The sequence below is a fragment of the Eschrichtius robustus genome, chromosome 14 (assembly GCF_028021215.1).
Source record: "Eschrichtius robustus isolate mEscRob2 chromosome 14, mEscRob2.pri, whole genome shotgun sequence".
Lineage (NCBI taxonomy): Eukaryota > Metazoa > Chordata > Mammalia > Artiodactyla > Eschrichtiidae > Eschrichtius > Eschrichtius robustus.
In genome coordinates this window covers 78,923,498-78,949,857 of record NC_090837.1, presented here as the reverse complement: position 1 = coordinate 78,949,857, position 26,360 = coordinate 78,923,498, and the positions used below count along the sequence as shown (strand labels likewise).

General features: G+C 34.8%; 1 protein-coding gene across 1 annotated transcript in view; it reads right to left on the bottom strand.

The window, feature by feature from the left end:
* DCC (DCC netrin 1 receptor) overlaps window positions 1-26,360 on the bottom strand; it is a 946,816-nt gene that overhangs the window by 205,626 nt on the left and 714,830 nt on the right. Inside the window, exons 14-15 of the mRNA XM_068562459.1 lie at window positions 25,997-26,138; window positions 12,089-12,199 (exon numbers count right to left, since the gene is read on the bottom strand). Coding sequence (XP_068418560.1) covers window positions 12,089-12,199; window positions 25,997-26,138 — 253 coding nt within the window. The remainder of the gene's footprint in view (window positions 1-12,088; window positions 12,200-25,996; window positions 26,139-26,360) is intronic.

Here is a 26,360-nt window from a genome sequence, read left to right as displayed (position 1 = left end):
GGATTCTCTATGTATAGTATCATGTCATCTGCAAACAGTGACAGTTTTACTTCTTCTTTTCCAATTTGTATTCCTTTTATTTCTTCTTCTTCTCTGATTGCCGTGGCTAGGACTTCCAAAACTATGTTGAATAATAGTGGTGAGAGTGGACATCCTTGTCTCGTTCCTGATCTTAGAGGAAATGCTTTCAGTTTTTCACCATTGAGAATAATGTCTGCTGTGGGTTTGTCATATATGGCCTTTATTATGTTGAGGAAAATTCCCTCTATGCCCACTTTCTGGAGAGTTTTTATTATAAATGGGTGTTGAATTTTGTCAAAAGCTTTTTCTGCATCTATTGAGATGATCATATGGTTTTTCTTCTTCAATTTGTTAATATGGTGTATCACATTGATTGATTTGCATATATTGAAGAATCCTTGCATCCCTGGGATAAATCCCACTTGATCGCGGTGTATGATCCTTCTAATGTGTTGTTGGATTCTGTGTGCTAGTATTTTGTTGAGGATTTTTGCATCTATAGTCATCAGTGATATTGGTCTGTAATTTTCTTTTTTTTGTAGTATATTTGTCTGGTTTTGGTATCAGGGTGATGGTGGCCTCATAGAATGAGTTTGGGAGTCTTCCTTCCTCTGCAATTTTTTGGAATAGTTTGAGAAGGATGGGTGTTAGCTCTTCTCTAAATGTTTGATAGAATTCACCTGTGAAGCCATCTGGTGCTGGACTTTTGTTTGTTGGAAGATTTTTAATCATAGTTTCAATTTCATTACTTGTGATTGGTCTGTTCATATTTTCTGTTTCTTCCTGGTTCAGTCTTGGAAGGTTATACCTTTCTAAGAATTTATCCGTTTCATCCAGGTTGTCCATTTTATTGGCATAGAGTTTCTTGTAGTAGTCTCTTAGGATGCTTTGTATTTCTGTGGTGTCTGTTGTAACTTCTCCATTTTCATTTCTAGTTTTATTGATTTGAGTCCTCTCCCTCTTTTTCTTGATGAGTCTGCCTAATGGTTTATCACTTTTGTTTATCTTCTCAAAGAACCAGCTTTTAGTTTTATTGATCTTTGCTATTGTTTTCTTTGTTTCTATTTCATTTATTTCTGCTCTGATCTTTATGATTTCTTTCCTTCTGCTAACTTTGGGTTTTGTTTGTTCTCCTTTCTCTAGTCCCTTTAGGTGTAAGGTTAGATTGTTTATTTGAGATTTTCTTGTTTCTTGAGGTAGGCTTGTATAGCTATAAACTTCCCTCTTAGAACTGCTTTTGCTGCATCCCATAGGTTTTGGATCATCGTGTTTTCATTGTCATTTGTCTCTAGGTATTTTTTGATTTCCTCTTTGATTTCTTCAGTGATCTCTTGGTTATTTAGTAACGTATTGTTTACCCTCCATTTGTTTGTGATCTTTACGTTTTTTTCCCTGTAATTCATTTCTAATCTCATACTGTTGTGGTCAGAAAAGACGCTTGATATGATTTCAATTTTCTTAAATTTACTGAGGCTTGTTTTGTGACCCGAGATGTGATCTATCCTGGAGAATGTTCCATGCGCACTTGAGAAGAAAGTGTAATCTGCTGTTTTGGGGTGTATTGTCCTATAAATATCAATTAAATCTATCTGGTCTATTGTGTCATTTAAAGATTCTGTTTCCTTGTTTATTTTCATTTTGGATGATCTGTCCATTGGTGTAAGTGAGGCGTTAAAGTCCCCCACTATTATTGTGTTACTGTCGATTTCCTCTTTTACAGCTGTTAGCAGTTGCCTTATATATTGAGGTGTTCCTATGTTGGGTGCATATATATTTATAATTGTTATATGTTCATCTTAGATTGATCCCTTGATCATTATGCAGTGTCCTTCCTTGTCTCTTGTAACATTATTTATTTTAAAGTCTATTTTATCTGATATGAATATTGCTACTCCAGCTTTCTTTTGATTTCCGTTTGCATGGAATATCTTTTTCCATCCCCTCACTTTCAGTCTGTATGTGTCCCTAGGTCTGAAGTGGGTCTCTTTTAGACAGCATATATCTGGGTCTTGTTTTTGTATCCATTGAGCAAGCCTGTGTCTTTTGGTTGGAGCATTTAATCCATTCACGTTTAAGGTAATTATCGATATGTATGTTCCTATGACCATTTTCTTAATTGTTTTGGGTTTGTTTTTGTATGTCCTTTTCTTCTCATGTGTTTCCCACTTAGAGAAGTTCCTTTAGCATTTGTTGTAGAGCTGGTTTTGTGGTGCTGAATTCTCTTAGCTTTTGCTTGTCTGTAAAGCTTTTGATTTCTCCATCAAATCTGAATGAGATACTTGCGGGTAGAGTAATCTTGGTTGTAGGTTCTTCCCTTTCATCACTTTAAGTATATCATGCCACTCCCTTCTGGCTTGTAGAGTTTCTGCTGAGAAATCAGCTGTTAACCTTATGGGAGTTCCCTTGTATGTTATTTGTCGTTTTTCCCTTGCTGCTTTCAATAATTTTTCTTTGTCTTTAATTTTTGCCAATATGATTACTATGTCTTGGCATGTTTCTCCTTGGGTTTATCCTGTATGGGACCTGCTGTGCTTCCTGGACTTGGGTGGCTACTTCCTTTCCCATGTTAGGGAAGTTTTTGACTGTGATCTCTTCAAATATTTTATCTGGCCCTTTCTCTCTGTCTTCTCCTTCTGAGACCCCTATAATGCATATGTTGTTGCATTTAATGTTGTCCCAGAGGTCTCTTAGTCTGTCTTCATTTCTTCTCATTCTTTTTTCTTTATTCTGTTCCGCAGCAGTGAATTCCACCATTCTGTCTTCCAGGTCACTTATCCGTTCTTCTGCCTCAGTTATTCTGCTATTGATTCCTTCTAGTGTAGTTTTTATTTCAGTTATTGTATTGTTGTTCTCTGTTTGTTTGTTCTTTAATTCTTCTAGGTCTTTGTTAAACATTTCTTGCATCTTCTTGACCTTTGCCTCCATTGTTTTTCCGAGGTCTTGGATCATCTTCACCATCGTTATTCTGAATTCTTTTTCTGGAAGGTTGCCTATCTCTGCTTCATTTAGTTGTTTTTATGGGGATTTATCTTGTTGCTTCATCTGGTACATAGCCCTCTGCCTTTTCATCTTGTCTTTCTGTGAATGTGGTTTTTGTTCCACAGGCTGCAGGCCTGTAGTTCTTCTTGTTTCTGCTGTCTGCCCTCTGGTGGATGAGGCTATCTCTTCCTTCCTTTTTCTTACAATTCTCAGAGAGATGTGTTAAAATCTCTGAATATAACATTGGTCTTTATATGTAACTTCCAGTTTACAAAAATACAGAAAATAGAGGAACAAGTTAAATAATACCACAAGAAATAATTAGACAAAAAGAAACATTAGGATTGTTGAAAGTAGAGGAAAAAAGCACAGTCTTTTAAGTAAGTCAGAGTAAGAAAACGGGATTGTGTTAGATTAAGAGATTTATGGGATATAAAAACTATATGCAGTGTTTCATTATAATATATAAATGTTTTGTGTACATATGTATGAATGTATGTATTCGTATATATGTATAAAGACAGAAATTAAAGGATATATATTAGGGTGTTCAGTGATAATCTGATAATCTTTGGGTGGTGTGGCTTGTGTTGGTTTGTTGTCTACATTTTCTACCTGTAATACTACATATTTACTGCTTCTGTAACAAGAGTATTCAAATGTTATGGTGGGTTTCTAAATTTGTGGATAAAGATCTGTCAAGATTTGCTTAAACAGTACAAACGTATGTATTATAAAAGCCATATCTTCAAAACTATTACATATTTCTTTAACAATTTACATATTTCTATAAGTCAATCCTTTTATCATTGAGTAGTAACCCTCTATCCCAAAAGATGTTTTTGGCCTTTAGAAAGTTACCAAAGATAAACCTACGTTTCCTTTCTGTTAGAATGATTAGTATTTTTACCCCATCCCTTTACTTCCAATTTTTTCATATCTTCATATTTTATGTGTGTTGATTATAAATATCATAGATCTTGATGTTTTAAAAATCCCATTTAATAATCTATCCTTTAACTGGTGAGTTGAATCCATTTATATTTATTGTTATTATTATATGAGGATCTTTTATATCATTTTATTATGCACTTATAATTTCCTACTTACCCATAACAAATTATTAGTTTTCTTCTTTATGATTTTATTTGAATGGGTTAAAGATCCCCCCACACCATTACTTTTTTCTCCTCTACTGAGTAAGAAATTATACACTTTATGTCCTTCTAGTTGTAATATTTTCAATTTTGAGATCACATATAACTTGGAATCTAGAGTTAATTATATCTTTACTTTTCACAAGAACAACATTAAAGAAAAATCTCAAAACTGTTTAATCTTCATGATCTCCTCTCCTTTACCACCTCATTTTTGTCAACTTTTTTAAACTCTCCAAAATACTATACTTTTTGTCTTATAAAGTCATAATTTGTTCAGATATACTCATATATTACATTATTTTGCTTATCACTTTCTCTAATCATCCTTCTGGTGATTTTCTTTCTATCTTTCTTTACAAAGTACACCCTTTACAAAAAAGATGGTGGTGATAAATTCTGTTTTCTTATGTGAAAGGTGTTTATGTCTCTCCTTTCCTTGAATAATTATTTAGTTGTATATACAATTTGGGGATGATGGTAATTTTTTATCAGCACCTTGCAGATATTTCATTGTTTTCTGGTTTGTTACTATTGGGAATACTTCATCAATATAATTGTAGTTCCTGAATAAGTAATCTCTCTCTGGGGCATTTCAGGCTCTTCTTTTGGTCTTTTTTTTTTTTTGTATCTTTTGTCTTTATCAATGTATCAAAGCTAAAGCATTATTCCTGAGTCTGATAATCCATGTATTTCATCAATTCTGGAAAATTCTCACTTCTTATCTCTTCAAAAATTATTCCTCCTCCATTCTTTATTTTCTTTTGGGATTATGACTGATGCATGCTAAATTTTCTCATTCCATGTTTTATGTCTTTAAAATTTTCTTTTTTTTTTCTATCACTGTGTGTTAATTTTGTCTTCAGTTATGTTTAAAGTATTATTTAACACATTCAGTGACATTTCATTTCAGTGACTATATACTTTTCATGTTCAAAGTTTTTATTTTGTTCTAAGTATTTAAATAATTTCTCAAATCTGGATTGGCTTTTTGAATTTTTTGGAAAACATCTTGTTTACATACTTTGATTGTTAAGTGTTGCACGTTTCAGATTTGAAGTTTCATGACTTGAATATTGGTAGTTATCAATATAAAATTATTCACCAATTTCACATATGTATTTATGAATATATGTATGCATGTATTTTTATCACCTCCCTGGAATCCTGTCAATTTGTTAGCCTGATAATTCTTTGCCCAATTTTCATGTTTAATATTTTTCCTTTGTCTTAAAAGTATACAATTTAACTTTGTTTTTAACAAATCTAAAAGTCTTTCTTTTAAGAAAAGAGGTAAATTCATTTTTGTTCAATTTTAGAATTTCTCTCATCTAGAAGTATTTTTGATTTTTTCCTTTCTAATTACTTTTCTTTATTTTGGTATGTAAAGTTTTTTTTAATTTTTATTTCTCTAGAGATTTAGAAAATACATATTTTTAAATGTTTTTACAAAAGCAAATCTTGACTGGATATACAATTTGACAGGGTGTTTATCTTCCATCAAATCATAGACAATTTAGGGCTTTAGCTTATGTTTTTAGATATCTATTAGGTAAGTCTGTCATCGTAATACATGCTGTTTATCTCTGATTCTTGCTCAAATAAAACTTTTGCTAAATGTTCAGACTCTGTGGAGTTCCAGATTTTTAAGCCTCTCATTTCCGTAATATTATTTTTCCCTTTTCTTGTCCTACTTTCTATTTCAAGTTTACTGCTCATTTTTCTCATACCTTTTGGCCTCAAATGATGTTAATATGAAACCAAAAGAAAACACAAACTGGTTTATCTTATTTTATACAAATTTTATTTCGGTACAATTATACTTAATCTTTGTCAATGATTGAAATGACACAACCAAAAAAATTTTTTTCTTCTGGCAGTTGTATTAGTTTCCTATTGCTACTATACTTGGTGTATTAAATTACCACAAGCTTAGTGGCTTAAAACAGCATAAATTTACTATGTTACATTTCTGGAGGTCAGAACTCCAATATCTGTTTCAGTGAGCTAAAATCAAGGTATCAGCAGTGCCTAACTCTTTCTTGAGGCTCTAAGGGACCATGTGTTTTCTTGTTTTTTCCAACTTCCTTGGCTCATGCTCCACGTCACTCCAACCTGCTTCTGCTGTCACACCTCTTGTCATTCTGAGCTTCCTACCTCCCTCTTCGAAGAACACTTTTGTATACACTGGATCCACCTAGATAATCCAGGATAATCGCCTATCTCACAAACCTTAATTTAATCACATCTGCAAAGTCTCTCACTCACAGATCCCAGGGATTAGGACGTGGACATTTTGGGGGGTCATTATTCAGCCTACCACAACTCTTCCATGTATTCTTTTCTCCTTCCTTCCTTCCTTCTTTCTCTCCTTCTTCCTTTCTTTTTCTATTCTTCAATTTCTTTCAGTTAGTCAAAAACTTATTTTTCTCATTTCTCCTTCTTCTGCCTAGAGATTTCCCACTTGTCAGAATCTATTTTTTTAATCAATATGACATTTTTAATATGCAATGTTTCTTCTTTCTGGGTGGAGTCATCATCTTAGATTTTACCATTATTCTTAAAATAAACTTTAAAGTGTTCCTTCTCAAAGCCATATGCCCAGTGAGTATCACATATCATGCAGATTCCAAAAGGCAGAAGTTTTTTTGTGGTTCACTTCTCAAATGAAATGAATTTGCAGTAATTCCACTTTACCATTATCGAACAGGCTAATAGGGCTAATTATCTATTTCCGGGGGTCAGGAAATTAGAACCTGTTCTTAGATTCACAGTTTTTGCTTACATCACTCTTGTATTTTCAGGAGTCTCTGCATTGCTGATTTTTGCTAGCCAAGCTCCTCCATTTTAGGGTAGAGGTTTAATTTTAAATTATATCATTATTGATTTGTATAACAATTTCTACCCGTTCAATTTAATTTTTTTTTTTTTAAAGCAACACAAATGGATGTCCAACCTCAATTTCCTGGAGGATGCCTTGCCGAACTTCATCATAAATTCCTTCATATCCTTATGCAAGACATTTACATAAGAACTTTGGGGAATTCTAATGATTTTGTTTTTTTAAGCTGAAATTTTGAGGCACAAAATAAATATTTTAAAACTTCCCAGCTGTTAGTAATAGCAAACATGTTTTCAGGGAACCCTGAACAAACAGTGAGGTTTGGCTCTATAATTACTTTAACAAAACATCCTAATTAAAAGGGTAATCCATAAGGAATTGGAGTATTTCTCCAAGTTACTGTAGATCTTCACACTGCTTAAGTCAAACAGAGGAGGCAAGAGAAACTACAGAAGTCACAGAAGGAGAGGGAATTGCTTTCATTGCTTTCAGCTATCTGTACAAACCGCTGCTTCTGTTTAGCTGACTTGCAAGGCTCAAAGTTACCACCCTAATGAGTAGATTACACCTTCTGAGTTCACAATGTGACTTAAAGGCAAAGGGAGAAAGTTATGCAACACCATGCACCTAGAAGGGCCAACACTGGGGTTCCCTTCCAATGTAGATTTCTCTGGCTACAGCAAAGAATGCCTCCCATTTCAAGAGGTTTTCAAAAGGATTGCTTCCTCCTTATCCAAACACTTAAAGGAAATCAAAGCCATTCTATATGGAAATCTGACTTTGGAATGCTTAGCCATGAAAGCTCTGGTAGAAGTCATCTAAATCTCATTTTATAATTTAAACATTTACTTGAATAAGTTAAAATGAGATGAATATTTAAAGAAAGCTTCCATAGCTTAAATATATGTATATATTTATTCTATAGATTCTATATTATTTCTATATTTCCATATAGAAAGAGAGCAAGCCATTAGGCTGAGTATTCTCTTGGTGCTACTAGTGACCACTTCTGAGCTTGTCCATTCATCCGAATATTAATTCGTATCGAGGGTTATACTTTCTACTATTTGAATGATGTAGTCAAAAGAAAAAAAACAGGAGGAAGGAAGAGGAATTGAAATCAGTTTCAGGGATTTGCTCAGTGAAAAGAGGATCATGGGTCTAGAAATTGAGAAAGCCTTAGGACCAAATACGTCTGGTCCTATTAATTTAGTACAGTGAGTAAAATCAGTGCTTTACAAAGCAAGTGAAACACATCTGTCCCACACTCCTATAGTTAAATACCCTGAAATGGCTATTAGTTTCCATTATGTTTTAAAGGTATACTATCTTAAATCATAAACTATAACAGCATTATGTGCAAGAAGTATGAACTGTACTAGGTTTCTTCTATTAATTTTTCATTTACCTTTTGTCAGATTGCTAATGTGCATCTTATGATCAAGTACAAGAACTGTGTAAACAATTATAATCCAAATGAAGAAGTGGAAGAATGAGAGAAGAGGCAGTATTTGAAATGTGTTAACCAGCTGCTAAAGGAGTACCATTTGGATGAGGAAGGATGAATTCTGAACTAATGGTAGAAATGATTTTTCTTAAGGTATTCACTTTGAAGAATGTCTACTATGCTGTCCTACACACCCTTCCCTGTAATCCTAGCCATCAGTCCCCTTTCCCTGAAGTTTCTAGTTTAAGTACTATTTGTTTTCATGATGCCTACTCAATCAGTGCAGCCATTATCTGTTAGTGCCTCAAGAGAGCTGTTCGTTTTTCACATTTGTACTCCTTGTTAACTTGGCACATCATAACTGCTTAATCAATACTCAAATAAGGAAAAAAGTCAGGAGGTATGTTTCATGCAGAAGAGAGATATTATTAAGCTAAAAACATGGTATAGTTCAAACATCCAGTGAAACAGCATTTATTAAGACACTATTCATGAGCTCGGCATAGAGGTTCTTGATTAGAATAGAAGTATGAAATGGATTCTACTTAGATCACATAGATATGAAAAGAATGCAGTTAAGTGGAAGTTTTGTGCCATCCCAGGAACTGTGATTTTACATTTTGGTTCTACTTACAATGTGAGTCATTCAGAGTGAGGAGAAAGAACATGTAAGTCAAGTGGAGCATCCCATTCATCCTGAATATTTTATAGGACCTTCAGCACCTCCACTCCATTCATTTTCACTCCTTCCGGTAAGAGATATAGTCCCTTAAGTTTGGGTAAATGATATGACCTAATTTCTTAGAATCTTTTGCCTTGAATCACTGTGTTTTTATTGTCATTGGGTCAGTTCTAGAGGATTCGTGGGGACTTTGCGTTGATAACCTGTACTGGGCATTGACTCACCCAACCCGGTCTTAAGTGTCAGCTCCACAGTTACCAGCTGAGTGACTAAATCAAGTTGGTTTAATTTTCTTAGCTTAAGTTACTGTTCTTTAAAAGTAAGGATAACAATATACACTCCACATGGATAGATGAGAGTATAAAACACAAGTATATAAACTTTAAAAGTTATTTCTCAAGTAAAATAGAAAAATGAAGTATTCCTACAGCATATCCTAACCATCCTTTTATTGTTTAAATAAGACAGATCATGTCCTCATGACTTTAGGCCCAGCTATCCTGGCCTCCTTGTCATACTTCAACCACCAACTGGGCTTTAATCTCTGGATGTCTCTTCTTGCTATTCCTTCTGAACCAAGGGCTCTTGTCTGACGTATTTGCATGGCTGTCTCCCTCACTTTCTCAAAGTCTGTGCTCATATTTTGCCTAATCTGAGAAATCTTCTCAACCCCCTATATAAAAGAGTACTGCCTAATCATTTGTTAGTCCTTCTGCCACACTTTATTTTCTTCAGATAATTTATCACTATCTATCTCTACCTCAATAAAATTTATACTCTTTGAGAGTAGGGACTTTGTTTATTGCTTTGCCCCTGGTACCTAAAATAATGCCTGGTATATAAAATTTTTCAAGAAAAATTACATGTTGAATAAAGACTACATGAATTCAAGTTCCCTAACCTATTAATGAAGGGTGTATGTTTTGCAAAGTGTGAATTTGTGTAGCTCCACTTCTCAATTTACCTTATCTAAGACAAGTTAAGTAACATTTTCTAAGCCCCAAGTTACTTTACTTTAGGGCTTACTTTAGGGTTGTCCTAACTGAGTTGCCCCATGTCTGCCTACTTCTAAAACATTTTTTCTGCTTTAGCCAGACTAGTCTCTTCAAAATGCAAACATAATTGTCAGTATTTTAAAAAATTATTTCATGACTTGCTTAGGATAAAGCAGGTTATGGCTTTAATGAGATTCTTAGGACAAAGTTCAAAATCCTTAATTTGGTCTTGCCAGATTTAGAACATGCCTGTCTTGCGAAAGTAACTGCATGCCATCTCTGTGTTTCAGCCTTGATGGTCTTTATTTCGGGTCCCTAGCAGCACCATGATCTATCTTGACTTCAAACATGCATTTACCTTGCCCTCTACTTCTCCTCCTCAATTTCTAATGTATGTTTTTGCATAGCTAATTTTTGTTCATCCTTCAGGTTTCATTTAGATGTAAATCTTCTCTACGTCTGTCTGTTTGCCTATCTATCTATCTTCCTATCTTTCTATTTAGCCATCCAGCCTATGTTGAACCATAGGATATGGCCAATATTCAACCAGGCTTATATTATAACAATGGTAATTTCCTATGACTTCACTTAGAATGTTTGTCTTTCTAAGCTCCACAAGGAAAAAAAAAAATCATGTCCTTCCTATTTATTATTATATCCTTAGAGCTAAGCACAATGCCTGATGTTTAGCAAATTTTCTATAAATTTTCTTTGAATTAATGTGCTATCACATGGCAGTGATGATCATTACTGTGGAAACAGTGTATGTTGATTGTTTTACTGCCACCATAATCATGTTGTAAACCCAAATCTGTGACTATATTAAAATCATGTATTGTAGTGAGTTCTTTAGAAAGGGAAGAAGGGAAAGATCAAGGAGGAAGAAAATTAAAAGAAGGAGTTTAAGGAAGAGAAAGGGAGGACAGATTTGAGGAGTGGTGATGGAGAGGAGAGGGAGAGAGAAAAAGGAGAGGAAAATAAAGAGATACAGAATTTTCACCTTCCAGTAACTTGAATATTTTCAGGTCTATCAGTGAAGAAGTAAGTGAATTCCATTGCCAGTTATATAGGCAGCCATCTTGAGTCATCACATTTTCAACACACGTTTTTATTCTTTCAGCTACTTTTTTCTTGGCCGCAGTTTGAATCACCTAGCTTTAAGTTTACTGATCATAACTTACCTTTTTTCAAGCATCTTTCATTTTTATTAATTTCTACTTTGCTCATTTGTAACTCTAATTCTCTAGGGTATATTTTTGCTTTGTTATTTATATTATTTATATTTCTGTTTATTTTTATTATTCACTTTTTTTGGTTGCTTCCATTAACCCTTTCTCTTGAATTGTATTTTTGTATTTAGCCATGATGCTTTTTATTTCTCAACTGATAATTTTGAAGATTTTGTTATATTTAATGTAGTGACATGTGACTTTTATATGAATCTCAATATCTCATCCACAAGTATTTCAGACAACTATCAATTAAGTAAATAAGGCAGATTGTCCTTTATACAAAAAAATAAATGTCACATATTAATGACCATATCATAAGCATGTCAAAAATACATATTGCTGTTTTGCAGAAGCACCATAAAAGAGCCAGAGAAGCTATGTAAAGTAATTATGTTTTATGATTATTATCAGAAATTGCAGCCATTCCTGTGAAGAAAATGGTTAAGGTCAATTATTCAAAGTAAAATAAATAGAAAAAAGATCATTTCAAATTATTTTGAAAAAAGTAATTTGTTATGAAGACTATAATTGATTTATATTTATATGGCATTGCTGAAGACTCTGTATTCATTCAGCATTTTTGCTTTGTTTTGGTTTTGTTTTGCATCTAAAAATGTAAGAAGAATAAATATCCCCAATGTTGAAGTTTATCAATTTTTTTAAGGTATCCTTTGAAGCTGAAGTAACGAAGAAGACAGAAATCAGAGTGACAGTGATTGCGGAAAGGTCTTACCATCTAGATCGTTCTCCGGAGTCTCTGCTGTGTACCAGTTGGAAGGTGGTCCAGTGCCATTGACTGTCATGGCTGACACTTGAAAACTGTACTGACTTCCTTTCTCCAGTCCTGTGAAAGAATTTTCCCCAGAAGAAAAAAAAAAAAGAAAAAACTTACTGAAAACAAGTATTTCTGGTGGGTTTTAAAAGTTTTAGCAAAATGTTAACAATAGTAGACATGCTTTACATTGTTTGTGATTGTTGTGGTAATTATTATTTTAGCCAAAAGGGTTGGAAGATTACAGCAAGAAATCAAATTACTTTTCATATATCCCCATTTATTTTTTCCAGTTTACAAAAATGTAACCCTGAAAATAGCCTCAGGGCAGAGGCAGAATATAAAATATGAACAATGAAGAGATAATCAAAAATAGCAAGGATCATTTTTCCTCACAGTTCAGAAGAGGCCTGCCTATAAATCAAGAAGAGTCAATCTAAAAATTTATGCTCCATCATTCATTCAAGGTCAGTGATTATGTTCCCTTTGGGCCAAGAAAGAAAACTCCAAAGCCACTGTACTTCAGCAGAAAAACTAGGTCTTTGTCTCTCGAAAACATCACAAGACATACTTCGTTTTGCATTAGCTTCCATACTACAGCATGAAGAAAGTCTATCTCTATGATAATTTGGACATACATTATAGGACACAGTGATGACCTTAGAGCTGATTTTCCAGTACACAGAGAGTATAGGTAGACAAGAGAGGCCCTGTATATCATGAGTTTGATACGTGTAAATTTTTAATGTAAACAATTTTCCTTTTAACTGAATCTCAATGTTGCTCAATAACATGACAAATTATTGTAAAACACATGATGTTTGTCAAAAGACCATATGACTTTTTTGAGACACTGAGGACTCAGTTTAAACTGACAAGTTCTTAAACCTCAATGAGTTGAACAACACTGATAAAAAATAAAATACCACCTCTCTGTTTTTTCCATTAATTTGAAATGCTATGAACATTTGGAGCCAAGGAAAAGTCATAAATAAAACTATTAGAGAAATGATGCTTCTATCAAGTACAAACTTATGTACTCGTATATTTTTGCATAGGAAGATGAGTAAATCTTGGTACTGAGAAGAATTCTAACTTACTATTAATAGGAGATGGTGTTTTACATGATGGTTAGAATGGACTTGTTAATGTCGAAGGGCAGTTGTCTTCAATAACTAGTTGTTGGGGAAGCTAGTAAAATAGTCTTGTTCAGGCTTCAGAGGCAGAAGTTGGCCTCTGACCAACCTGTGACCCTACCTGGACTGCGTGCCTGGTTGCTCACCTAACAATTGCTGCTAGCAAATCAAATGGTGTTAACGATAAGAGAGGGAGTGGGTCTTGGAATTTCTTGAGCCCTGGGGACCTGGCCAGTCCCCTGGGGTCTGAAAAATCCTGTGACCCCCCCCCATGGTGAAAACAACAGCATTGTTAAAGTGAATCCAGAGCTGCATTTTTGCATGCATACTGATGATATGAGTTTGCGGCCTGGGATTATAAGCGGGAACCCCCAGAACTGCAACTTGAAGTCTCACCCATGGGGTGGCCGCACTGCCTGGGACCCTTCCCCAATTGGGGCTCCAGATTGCTGTTACTCAGGACTTCCCAGCTGCTGCTGCTTGGATCTGGAAGTAGGTGTTGGCCCAATTCGGTGATGTAGGCTCTATTATATACTTTGTTAATATTCTTATTCCTTTCCTTCCAATAATTGTATATTGAAATTGATATAATTGCTTCTAATGATTGTATATTGAAATTAAGTTAAATCACCTTCTATTAAACATTTGATTGAAGCTGTTTATTTGTGTGAGACGAGTGGTTATTTTGCCAGGGAATCCAACGAAACTTAAAACCGAAAGTAGGCTTTTGGCGAAACACTAGCACTGTTAGAGAAGACAGTTTGATAAACACACCCACACAAAATGCTGTCCTCTTAAGAGGCTTCTAATTTTATAAAATAGACTGGAAGGCATGGACTGAGAATAGTTTTGGTGCTGTTGTCTTGTTATCATCAGTGTTTTAATTGTATATCCATAGAGCCACTACAATGCCTGACACAGGGAAGGCACAAACACAGAACAACTGTTGAAAGATCCACTAAAGCAAGTCTTAGCACAAAGGAAATATTAGACTACAATACAATATCCAACACCATCAGCAAGGTGGTGAACGGATACTTTTGAACATAAAACCTTTGTGGTGTCTTAAGTAGGCGTGTGCTCACTTTGACTTGTCCCTTAGTTAACATGGCATTGATCTGATACTTGTTAACATTTTTCACCCTTCACAGGTGCTGTTGTTGATTCCTGAGGCAGAGGGATTACAGAGGCTCTTCCGGGAAATTAAAAACTCACAGGGAGGGACTTCCCTGGTGGCGCAGTGGTTAAGAATCCACCTGCTAATACAGCGGACACAGGTTTGATCCCTGGTCCGGGAAGATCCCACATGCCACGGAGCAGCGGAGCTTGTGCGCCACAACTACTGAGTCTGCACTCTAGAGCCCACGAGCGACAACTACTGAGCCCATGTGCCACAACTACTGAAGCCTGTGCACCTAGAGCCCATCCTCTGCAACAAGAGAAGCCACCTCAAGAAGAAGCCTGTACAACGCGATGAAGAGCAGCCCTGCTCGCCGCAGTTAGAGAAAGCCCGCGTGCAGCAATGAAGACCCAACACAGCCAAAAATAAATAAAATTAAATCTTTAAAAAAAAAACAAAAAACAAAATCTCACAGGGAGAGAACTCTAGGAAGAAATGTTTACCTAATTATTGCAATCATTGCAGCTCATGACTTTCATAGTGGTCTCACATCAAATAGTTTAAGTCCATCAAGAATATACTCTTTTTGGTAATTGCAATCATTGTTGCTTTTGTTGTGGTCATCCATGTACAATGCTTGGTGTCAGTCTATTTATCTCTTATAAAAATAAAATACAGTGTGTGTGTGTGAAAAAAAAAAGAATATACTCTTTTACAGTAAGGGGAAATTTAACTTCATTTTTCTTTGAAATGGATGGACAATTATGTCAATACCACCTCCAGTGACTGATTTGAAATACTTTCTGTGATGGTCAGTTTTATGTGTCAACTTAGCTAAGGTAAAGTCCCCAGTTATTCAATCAAACACTCAGTGTTGCTGGGAAGGTATTTTGTAGATACGACTAAAGTCCATATTCAGTTGCTTTTACATAAGGGATATTACCCTAGATAATCTGGGTGGGCCGGATTCAGTCAGGTGAAGGGACTGAGGCTTCCCTGAAGAAGAAATTTCACCTGCAGACCGCAGCCTCAGCTCGGGAGTTCCAGCTATCTTTCCTGATGGCCTGCCCTGTGGATTTCGGAATTGCCCAGCCAGCCATCATAGTCAATTAAGTCAACTGCTTGCAATAAATCTCTTAGTATATATCTCCACTGATTCTGTTTCTCTGGTCAAACCTTGACTGACATACCATTCTCTTACATGCAATATTTTGACTATAAATGGAAATCTTTCTGAATGCCCTATATTCTGTCCCATTCATTTGACTTTAAATCGAGTGATGTTTCTCCTGCAGAATCTATCAATTTTTAACATAAGTTAATTAAAATATCTCACTATAAAGTAGATATGCAAATTTCTTCTTATAATTTTGCCAAATTTCAATTTACATATTTTGAGTTTAGGCTCTGTCAGTATCATTAATTCAGTTTTGAGTAAAACAAAAGCCTACTAATAGCTTGAATAATAACTTGAAGTAACAATTAGAAGGCAGTTAAAAGACCATCCATTACATGTTTCCCCTATGAGGCCTCACCTGGCACCCCCCCCAAGCTACTTATCAGAATATCCCTTCTAACCATATACAGTAGGGTAGCTTTGCATATCTTTCTCTCTATGATATCAGTAGTGAAGCTTTAATACTCTATATAGAGTAGTACCTAGATCAACCTGAAAATCCTGTTAACTTTTCTTGAAATATTATATTTTAGCCTAAATTTTAACATTTTTGTATTTTATTCTAGAATGTTGCTGTGGAATCTCACTAATAACACCCCGAAATTCTAGATTGAGTATAAGAAAACATTTAAAGATATATATAACATCCCAATATTAAAAGAGATCATAATGTCTAGTCAAATGGCCCATCTAATGCTGTACATCCAACTAAGTGGTCCTGTAAATAAAGCAGGGATACTTTTGGAATAAGAAATTCACCAAGGGATGGAATCCACTCCAACAGTTTTGCTTGTTAATAAAAGTTCTTCTTTAGATTGCATTGAATCTGCTTTACTATAGTATTACCTACAGATAAATCTGAGTTTTACACGGTGGGATTAAAAAAAAAATTAAATTCCACTTTCAAGATATCTTCACCCAAGCCTTCTGATTCTAAATTCAGTGCCTTCTGTACCAGACCTTTAGCAACAGAATTAAACCTGTGACCCTCTTCTAGTCTCGATAAGTGAAGGATGCAGTGATAAGCAAAACCAGAAATTTTGGCTTTTCAGAGGCAGTCAGTACATTACCCTGAATTCTAGGTTTCAAATATTCCTGCTTTTTTGCTGTGAGGGGTAGTTGGCCAGACAAATTTTAGATGTTCTGAGAGCTCTTTTAATCTCAGTTTCTCATATACAGTTATTAGGTAATAGTACCTGCATTTCTACCTTAGAGTATTCTTTTGAGAATCAAATGACAAACTGCTTTCAAAAATAATTTATAAAATTAGGCATTTAATAGACATAAAGATAACTAACATTTGCAGATTATTTTCTCACTTGAAACACTCCATTGATGGATGGATGGATGGATGGATGCATTCATTCATTCATTCATTGGAGATGGGATAGAAGGAAATCAGCATGTAATCAAAAGCTGTTTTGTGTATGTATTTCTCAAAGCTGTTATCTGAGATGTGTTTCCTGAGTTGGGCTAATGGAAATATTAAACAGTATTTCAAAAATAAATTGGAGTGGGGTTTATCCCAGGAATGCAAGGATTCTTCAATATACGCAAATCAATCAATGTGACACACCATATTAACAAATTGAAGGAGAAAAACCATATGATCATCTCAATAGATGCAGAGAAAGCTTTCGACAAAATTCAACACCCATTTATGATAAAAGCCCTGCAGAAAGTAGGCATAGAGGGAACTTTCCTCAACATAATAAAGGCCATATATGACAAACCCACAGCCAACATTGTCCTCAATGGTGAAAAACTGAAACCATTTCCACTAAGATCAGGAACAAGACAAGGTTGCCCACTCTCACCACTATTATTCAACATAGTTTTGGAAGTGTTAGCCACAGCAATCAGAGAAGACAAAGAAATAAAAGGAATCCAAATCGGAAAAGAAGAAGTAAAGCTGTCACTATTTGCAGATGACATGATACTATACATAGAGAATCCTAAAGATGCTACCAGAAAACTCCTAGAGCTAATCAATGAATTTGGTAAAGTAGCAGGATACAAAATTAATGCACAGAAATCTCTTGCATTTCTATACACTAATGACGAAAAATCTGAAAGTGAAATTAAGAAAACACTCCCGTTTACCATTGCAACAAAAAGAATAAAATATCTAGGAATAAACCTACCTAAGGAGACAAAAGACCTGTATGCAGAAAATTATAAGACACTGATGAAAGAAATAAAAGATGATACAAATAGATGGAGAGATATACCATGTTCTTGGATTGGAAGAATCAACATTGTGAAAATGACTCTACTACCCAAAGCAATCTCCAGATTCAATGCAATCCCTATCAAACTACCACTGGCATTTTTCACAGAACTAGAACAAAAAATTTCACAATTTGTATGGAAACACAAAAGACCCCGAATAGCCAAAGCAATCTTGAGAACGAAAAATGGAGCTGGGGGAATCAGGTTCCCTGACTTCAGACTATATTACAAAGCTACAGTAATCAAGACAGTTTGGTACTGGCACAAAAACAGAAATATAGATCAATGGAACAGGATAGAAAGCCCAGAGATAAACCCACACACATATGGTCACCTTATCTTTGATAAAGGAGGCAAGAATATACAGTGGAGAAAAGACAGCCTCTTCAATAAGTGGTGCTGGGAAAATTGGACAGATACATGTAAAAGTATGAAATTAGAACACTCCCTGACACCATGCACAAAAATAAACTCAAAATGGATTAAAGACCTAAATGTAAGGCCAGACACTATCAAACTCTTAGAGGAAAACATAGGCAGAACACTCTATGACATACATCACAGCAAGATTCTTTTTGACCCAGCTCCCAGAGAAATGGAAATAAGAACACAAATAAACAAATGGGACCTAATGAAACTTAAAAGCTTTTGCACAGCAAAGGAAACCATAAACAAGAGGAAAAGACAGTCCTCAGAATGGGAGAAAATATTTGCAAATGAAGCAACTGACAAAGGATTAATCTCCAAGATTTGCAAGCAGCTCATGCAGCTCAATAACAAAAAAAGAACAACCCAATCCAAAAATGGGCAGAAGACCTAAATAGACATTTCTCCAAAGAAGATATACAGATTGCCAACAGACACATGAAAGAATGCTCAACATCATTAATCATTAGAGAAATGCAAATCAAAACTACAATGAGATATCATCTCACACCGATCAGAATGGCCATCATCAAAAAATCTAGAAACAATAAATGCTGGAGAGGGTGTGGAGGAAAGGGAACACTCTTGCACTGTTGGTGGGAATGTAAATTGATACAGCCACTATGGAGAACAGTATGGAGGTTCCTTAAAAAACTACAAATAGAACTACCATACGACCCAGCAATCCCACTACTGGGCATATACCCTGAGAAAACCATAGTTCAAAAAGAGTCATGTACCAAAATGTTCATTGCAGCTCTATTTACAATAGCCAGGACATGGAAGCAACCTAAATGTCCATCGACAGATGAATGGATAAAGAAGATGTGGCACATATATACAATGGAATATTACTCAGCCATAAAAAGAAATGAAATGGAGGTATTTGTAATGAGGTGGATGGAGTTAGAGTCTGTCATACAGAGTGAAGTAAGTCAGAAAGAGAAAAACAAATACAGTATGCTAACACATATATACGGAATCTAAGGGAAAAAAAAAAAAGCCATGAAGAACCTAGTGGCAAGACGGGAATAAAGACACAGACCTACTAGAGAATGGACTTGAGGATATGGGGAGGGGGTGGGGTGAGATGTGACAGGGTAAGAGAGTGTCATGGACATATATACACTACCAAATGTAAAATAGATAGCTAGTGGGAAGCAGCCACATAGCACAGGGAGATCAGCTCGGTGCTTTGTGACCACCTAGAGGGGTGGGATGGGGAGGGTGGGAGGGAGGGAGATGCAAGAGGGAAGAGATATGGGAACATATTGTATGTGTATAACTGATTCACTTTGTTATAAAGCAGAAGCTAACACACCATTGTAAGGCAATTATACTTCAATAAAGATGTTTAAAAAACAAACAAAAAAAACAAAAAAAAATAATAAATTGGTAGGAAAGTTTTGACTTGATCTCTTCTAAAGTTACTCAGTTCCTCTAGTTGCAAAGTTAATCCTCAATTTTTATTATTCAATAGATACCTCTTTCCATCCCTGCATTATTTCACTATCCCTTTACGTACTCACACAACCACATAGTCATTGCTTATGGTCAACATCATATTACCTATAGTTTAAGAGTTAAGAGTATAGGTTTTCAATTCAGGCAGAATTAGACTTAAGTTTTTGCTGCACTACTTATTAGCTGCATGACCTTGAAAAACTTACTAGCCCTTTCTTTGCCTAAGATTTCTCAACAATAAAATGTGTATATGAATAAAAAATTATTATAAAGATTAAATTTTAAAATAGATAAAGTTTTATTTTCTTATCGGATATTTTTTCAGCTATATCAAGGTATACTTAATATACCAAAAATTGCACATATTTAATGTATATATTTTAATGAGTTTGGACATATGTATACATTATGATACCATCACCACAATCAAGGTAATAAACCTATCTGTCACCTTCAAAAGACTCTTTTGTCCTCTTGCTTTTATTATTTTTTTTTAATGGTAAGAATTCTTGGCATGAGATGACTTCTAAACAAGTTTTTAGGTGCACAATACAGTACTGTTAATTATAGGTACTTGCTGTACAGCAGATCTTTAGAACTTATTCATCTTGTATAACTGTCATTTTATACCCGTTGAACAACTCCCCATTTCTCCCTCCCCCCTCCCCCGGCAACCACCATTCTATTCTCGGTTTCCAAAAGTTTGACTATTTTAGATACCTCATATATGCGGAATCATGTATCTGTCCTTCTGGGACTGACATTTCACTTAGCATAATATCTCCCAGTCCACCCACGTTGCTGCAAATGACAGGATTTTGTTTTCTCTTTTAAAGTTGAATAATATTCCATTGTATGTATATACCACAGTTTCTTCATCCATTTGTCTGTCGATGGAAATTTGGGTTGTTTCTCTATCTTGGCTATTGCGAATAATGTTGCAATGAATGTGGGAGTGCAGCTATCTCTTTGAGATCTTGATTTCAATTCTTTTGGATATGTACCCAGAAGTGGGATTGGTGGTTCATTGGCAGTTCTATTTTTAACTTTTGGAGGAACCTCCATACTGTTTCCAGCATAGGAGCTGTTGTCAAAGTTGCTATTGCTGTTATTATTGTTATAAATGTTAAAATTGTTTGTATCAATGCGCTTTTACAGATTGATACAACGGCCAGAGTCACTCACAATAAAGTGAGCTAAAGATGACAACATTGTATAGTACAAGGAGCACATAACTAGGAATCAGAACGTCTGTGATCTAGTTGGAATCTATACCATTAACTAATGGTACATCTTAGAAATGTCATTCTTCAGACTTCAGTTACCTCTTCTATAAAACAAGGGCTTTGGATGAGATGAATTGTGTGTTTCATGTTCTGTTTGTCAGGGACGTATAGTTCAATCTCAATGTGTGCCTGTGTGTGTGTGCATGTGTGTGTGTGCCTAGCTGCTTCTAAGTACAACTTTATTCTAAAAGAAGTATGGTATAGGTAGCAATGCTTTTCTTAGCTGTAAAAAAATTCTGTTGTTAAAAGCAGATTGTCTTCTGCCTGTTTCTATCCCCAATAATAAGTGTCTTCAAACTCTGTAATTCTTCAGTTCTTTTCTAGTTTCTTAAAACTTATGGTCAACAGATGATATATTATTCAAACAATATAATTTCCCTTTATTCCCCTAATGCTAACCTTGTTATAAAATTGCTGTGCCATTATTTCAATTTTTCAGTCCATAAAACACCAATGCACACTTACCACTGTATTTATTTTTATATTGTCCATGAAGCATGAGAAAACTCTTAAATTCAGTTCCAAACAACCTTCTCTGAAGAGCACTCAAAAATTAAAAACAGCACTTTAAAATTTAGTTGACTTGGGTTCCCACAATAAAATTGATAGCAGTGATTTGAAATCCTTGTTATAACTCTGAATTACTTTGTTATTGCAGATGTCTCATTATCCTAGTAAAAAAACACACACAACAAAAAACAACTGCCTAACAAATAGAAGACTGTAAAAAACAATATTTGAGTCTCTACACCTGAATATTTATACCATCCAAAGGAAGCATTCTGGCATTTTCAATTTTCTAACAGCCAAATCAACATATCCATGTACTTTACAGGTATTGAAAACATGGGGGGAAATCCTATACATTTTAAAGTGCTGAAGATTCATTTAGAAAATCAATTACTTCTGCTTACTACAAAGTGGGTAAGTTACTAAATATATCCTGGGGACAAGTCAAAACCACAGCCAATCAACCAGTGTGTAGTACTTCCTGATTCCTCGATGCTTTGTAGCATGAAAGACATTCCCACTACATCTAGGAATGCAACATGCATTACTAAAGCCAGGACACAGAACTGGGGAGAGGAAGGCAGAGGCATTGCAAAACTTGTTTTTAATGTTTTAAGAGGATGAGGCTATCCTCTGGGTCTTTGTAATTCTTTATTTCAAATTAAAAATGAAGGCTGTGTGACTTTTTTGCAATACATATCAAGTACAGTTACAAATATAACCGCTCTGATTATGTTTGCATTCTCAAATTCATTTTATAACGATTGAAATGAAGAAGGAACATTCTGAATAAAGGTTTCAAGTTTGGCGTCCAGAGTCCTACAAATCTATAAAGATGGGAAGGGGCATTTGTGCATCATTTCAATAACAAGCTAATTAATTCATCCTATTTCTTTGCTTTTGACTGGAATGATATTAAACCAGAGTGAAGATGGGTTATCCTATGATGATTAGTAGTGTTAATTGCCCCATATATTTTAGAGGAATAAAGATATAGGGCTGAATTGTTTATTTTTGGGTAACTAAAGTTTCATTGGAGGGTATAATTCAAAATGATTGTCCTTGAGAGGAAAAGTAATGAAAGGTGTCTAGTGAGTAGGATACTGTATACTTGGAACATCCAAATATAGTCTTTCCTGGAAATATGGTCTTAACAGATATAATTAGCTTAGGACCTTGAGATGGAATCATCCTGGATTACTATAGAGTCTATACCCAATGAATGGTGTCTTTATAAGAAGAAGACAGATGTAGAGACACACAGAGGAAGTGATACAGAGATGGAGGCAGAGATCTGAGAGATGCATCTATAAGCTGAGGAATGTCAAGGACTGCCAGCAACCATCAGAGGTTAGAAGACAAACATGGGACATTTTCTCTCAGAGTCTCCAGAAGAAAACAATCCTGCAGACACCTTAATTTCAGATTTCTGGTTTCTCCTGAACTGAAAAAAAAAAAAATCTGTTCTTTTAAGCCACCACATTTGTGGTAATTTGTTATGACCCCCCTAGGACTAATATAGCATCTTTGATAGTAAAGAGGCTAAAACTTGCTGCTGTATATAGTTATCTTTTTAAACAACTTTACTTTTCATCGAAAGAAAATCCTAAAATTTGTATATTTAGAGAGTCAAAATTTTGGCTTGATTATATTAAGCTGAATGTGTTAAATTCCATTTGGCAAAAAACCCATATATACTAAACAATTCATATCAGTAAGGTCATTCTTCATTTATTTTCTTGACCAGTCCCTTCTTAGCTGTTCAATGGGCATACAGTTAAAGTCAGTCAGTGGTAGGAAATCTTCAATTTTGGTAATCAAAAGTTACAATATAACATCAGAGTCTTGGCATTTTGTTTTTCACTGTACATATGCAGTTAAAATGCATATCTCATTGTTACAAAAGTAAGCAAAAATCACTATTAATATTTTGATATTTAGAACATATTATTCTGAATATTTTCTTACGAATTTTTTGGTTTATAAATATGGACTCATGCTTAATACTGATTTAAAACTGAGTTATTCACTTAACATGCTTTAAATATTTAACATGTAATTTAATATGTTTACATTACAGTATTCTCAATAGATATACAGTATCCCTTGATATGATTGTGTCTGAATTTTCTAGTTAACTGCCTATAGTTAGATACTTAGGGTCTTTTTTTTCCTTGTTATTTGCTATTAAAGTAATGGTGCAATGAACATGTTTTTAGTTTAAAACTTTGCAAAAAAAATATGTCTGCCGAATTGGAACAAACTCCTAGAAGTTGGAAACTTGAATCATACATTTATGAATACACACACATACACACACATACATCTGTATATAACACAAATCTCCACATTGCTTTCCAGAAAGATTCTAGAAACTTTCTGTCCCACAAGTAGTATATGAGTTTCTTTTGTACACTTTCCAAAACAGTGTATCATCATTCATTTTTATCTTTATTACTTTAATCAAAGGAAAATGCTAACTCACTTTTGTTTTAATTTGCATTTCTCTGCTAATGAGATTGAACATTTTATTATGCTTGTTGGCTAATTATAGCTCTGTAAATTGAATATCCAGTCCTTAGTTTTTCTATTGGAATGCTCATATTTTAATTAATTATTTTATGAAAAAGAAGTTTATTTTATATTTTTAATATTTTTCATTTGAGAAGGAAAAGCAATGATTAAAAAAAGTTTCAGGGCTTCAAATGCCAATATCTATTAAAATACAAGGTTTGGATTAAATTATTCTTAGAGCCTCTTCTTCTATTCAAATATTAACTCTTAGGAATTATACTAAAATTTTTAAAGCAAGATTTTTCAATTTTGGTGATTTATTTTAAAGTAAACTATGTACATGTTGTACCAAATATTCCAGTGAGCAAATATGCCTCACTTCAATTATTTTTACCTTCTTCCCATCATTTTATCCAGGAAAAAGACAGGATCTTGGCTTTCCTTAAGCTTTTTAAATGGAATGGTAGAGTGCCATAACTTCTGCTTAGATTCAACAATATCTTCCTAGGAGATTTTGTCCAGATATAAAACAAGTAATGTCATTTTTGGTAATCTATTTTGGAAGCACTCTCACAATCACATTAACATTTTATAGGCATAAGAGGCAAAACCTAAAGGGAAAAACCAGGTTTCTATCAAGTCTCATATTGTAGGCTGAGCAAGTAGCTTAAATTGTGTGTGTGTTTTATGATTTCAGATGGAAATTTACTGAGTACCTCATACAGAGAAAGGAATAAATAAGGAGTTACTTTCCTTTATTCTCATCTGTGATGATAGTTTACTTTATCCATTTTCTGTAAGTTATGATTTTTAATTTGCATGTTGTCATGCACCCAGTTTATGTGCCATGACACATGTGCTCAACTTGACCCACCAATTTTTGCCATGAGCCACTGCTATATGCTTTGCTTTCCAAACCCTTAGTTCATGCTCTCTTTGGTACTATACAGCCCCAAGTGCTGCTGCTACCCTAGACCAAGCCATCACCACATAAAGTGCTGAGGACAAGGAGAGAATTCCATGTTTGTGCATTTACCAGAAGTGCTGGCTTCCCAGGGGGCCGGCAGGAGGTACAAAACGGTTAACAACCTGTTGGTGGGCTTACTTTGACCAATGATAGACAAGAGAGAAACTGCTCATGCTTCCTATCCAGCCATCCTCTGTGGGCCACAGTAGTTCAATTAGCTTCTCTAGTGATACCCTACCAAGGCCAAGCAAGCTCTGGGTTTGTTCTAAACTTGGGGCGAGCTCAATAATATGTCATCATTATTTGATTCATTTTCCTCCCTGGCTCATTTTCCTTGTTCCCTCACTCTTGCTTTCCTGGGCTTGCACCCCAAATGCATTAACTTGAAAGCCTCACTCAGTCTCTGTTTTCCAGGAACTGGACTGACATGTATTAATGGTTCCAATAGTTAAAGGAAATATATGATTATTAATCTTATAAAATAAAAAAAAATTATCTAAGTACTACGTGGAAACTAGGTCCAGTTTTCAGAGAGAATTTTGACCCACTATGAGTTCCACCAACATTGCTACGTAAGTGAATTTACTTTTTTATTTATGGAAAGTAGAGTAATTGTTCTCTTTATTCCCCAAACTACCCCCTCTCCATTTTCCAACCTCATTCTCACTCCTGGAGTTTGAGGGAACGGGGCTCAAAATGACTTAAACTTGGAACCATTTGGTTATACGACTTTTAAAAGTTATTAAACAGTTAAAAATTATTTGACAACAGAAGTTGTTGAACCAGTAATACTAAGAAACTAATATGGATAAAAATTCAATGATACGTTTATTAAGATGATGATCCAGAAGCAAAATATGTAGTGAAAGCATTACAGGGAATATCAAGTTAAAAATATAAAGGCTATTCTCGTTCAGACCAGTACATGCCATTTACCAGGGGAAAAAATGGTAAGTTTTTTACCAGCAAAAAATATTTTATTGCTGAGGCATTTAATTCATCAAAACCTTCCAAGACCACACCATGTGAACACTGACCTGTGAACAGGTACCAGAGGTTGTTTGGCTCCAGTGTTTCCATCTCACCCCTGCGGGTCGTCTTTCTGTGTCGAATTTTATAGCCGGTAATAAATCCATTTTGTGTTCCTGGTGGAGGAGGCAGCCAGCTTACTTTGATACTCTGTAAAATAATAGATGTAAATTAAAAGATTGGAGAAAGGAGGGACAACAGGATAGGGTCAAAGAAATGACACAAACATAAGTGCAAATAAGGCAGATATGCAAGAAGTGTTAGGGATTACCCCTTAGAACCAAATTAAATCCATTCTTACAACTATATGTCTGATTTTGACAAATGTACACAATTCATTTGGTTGATTGCATGCATTATCATCTCTCCTTC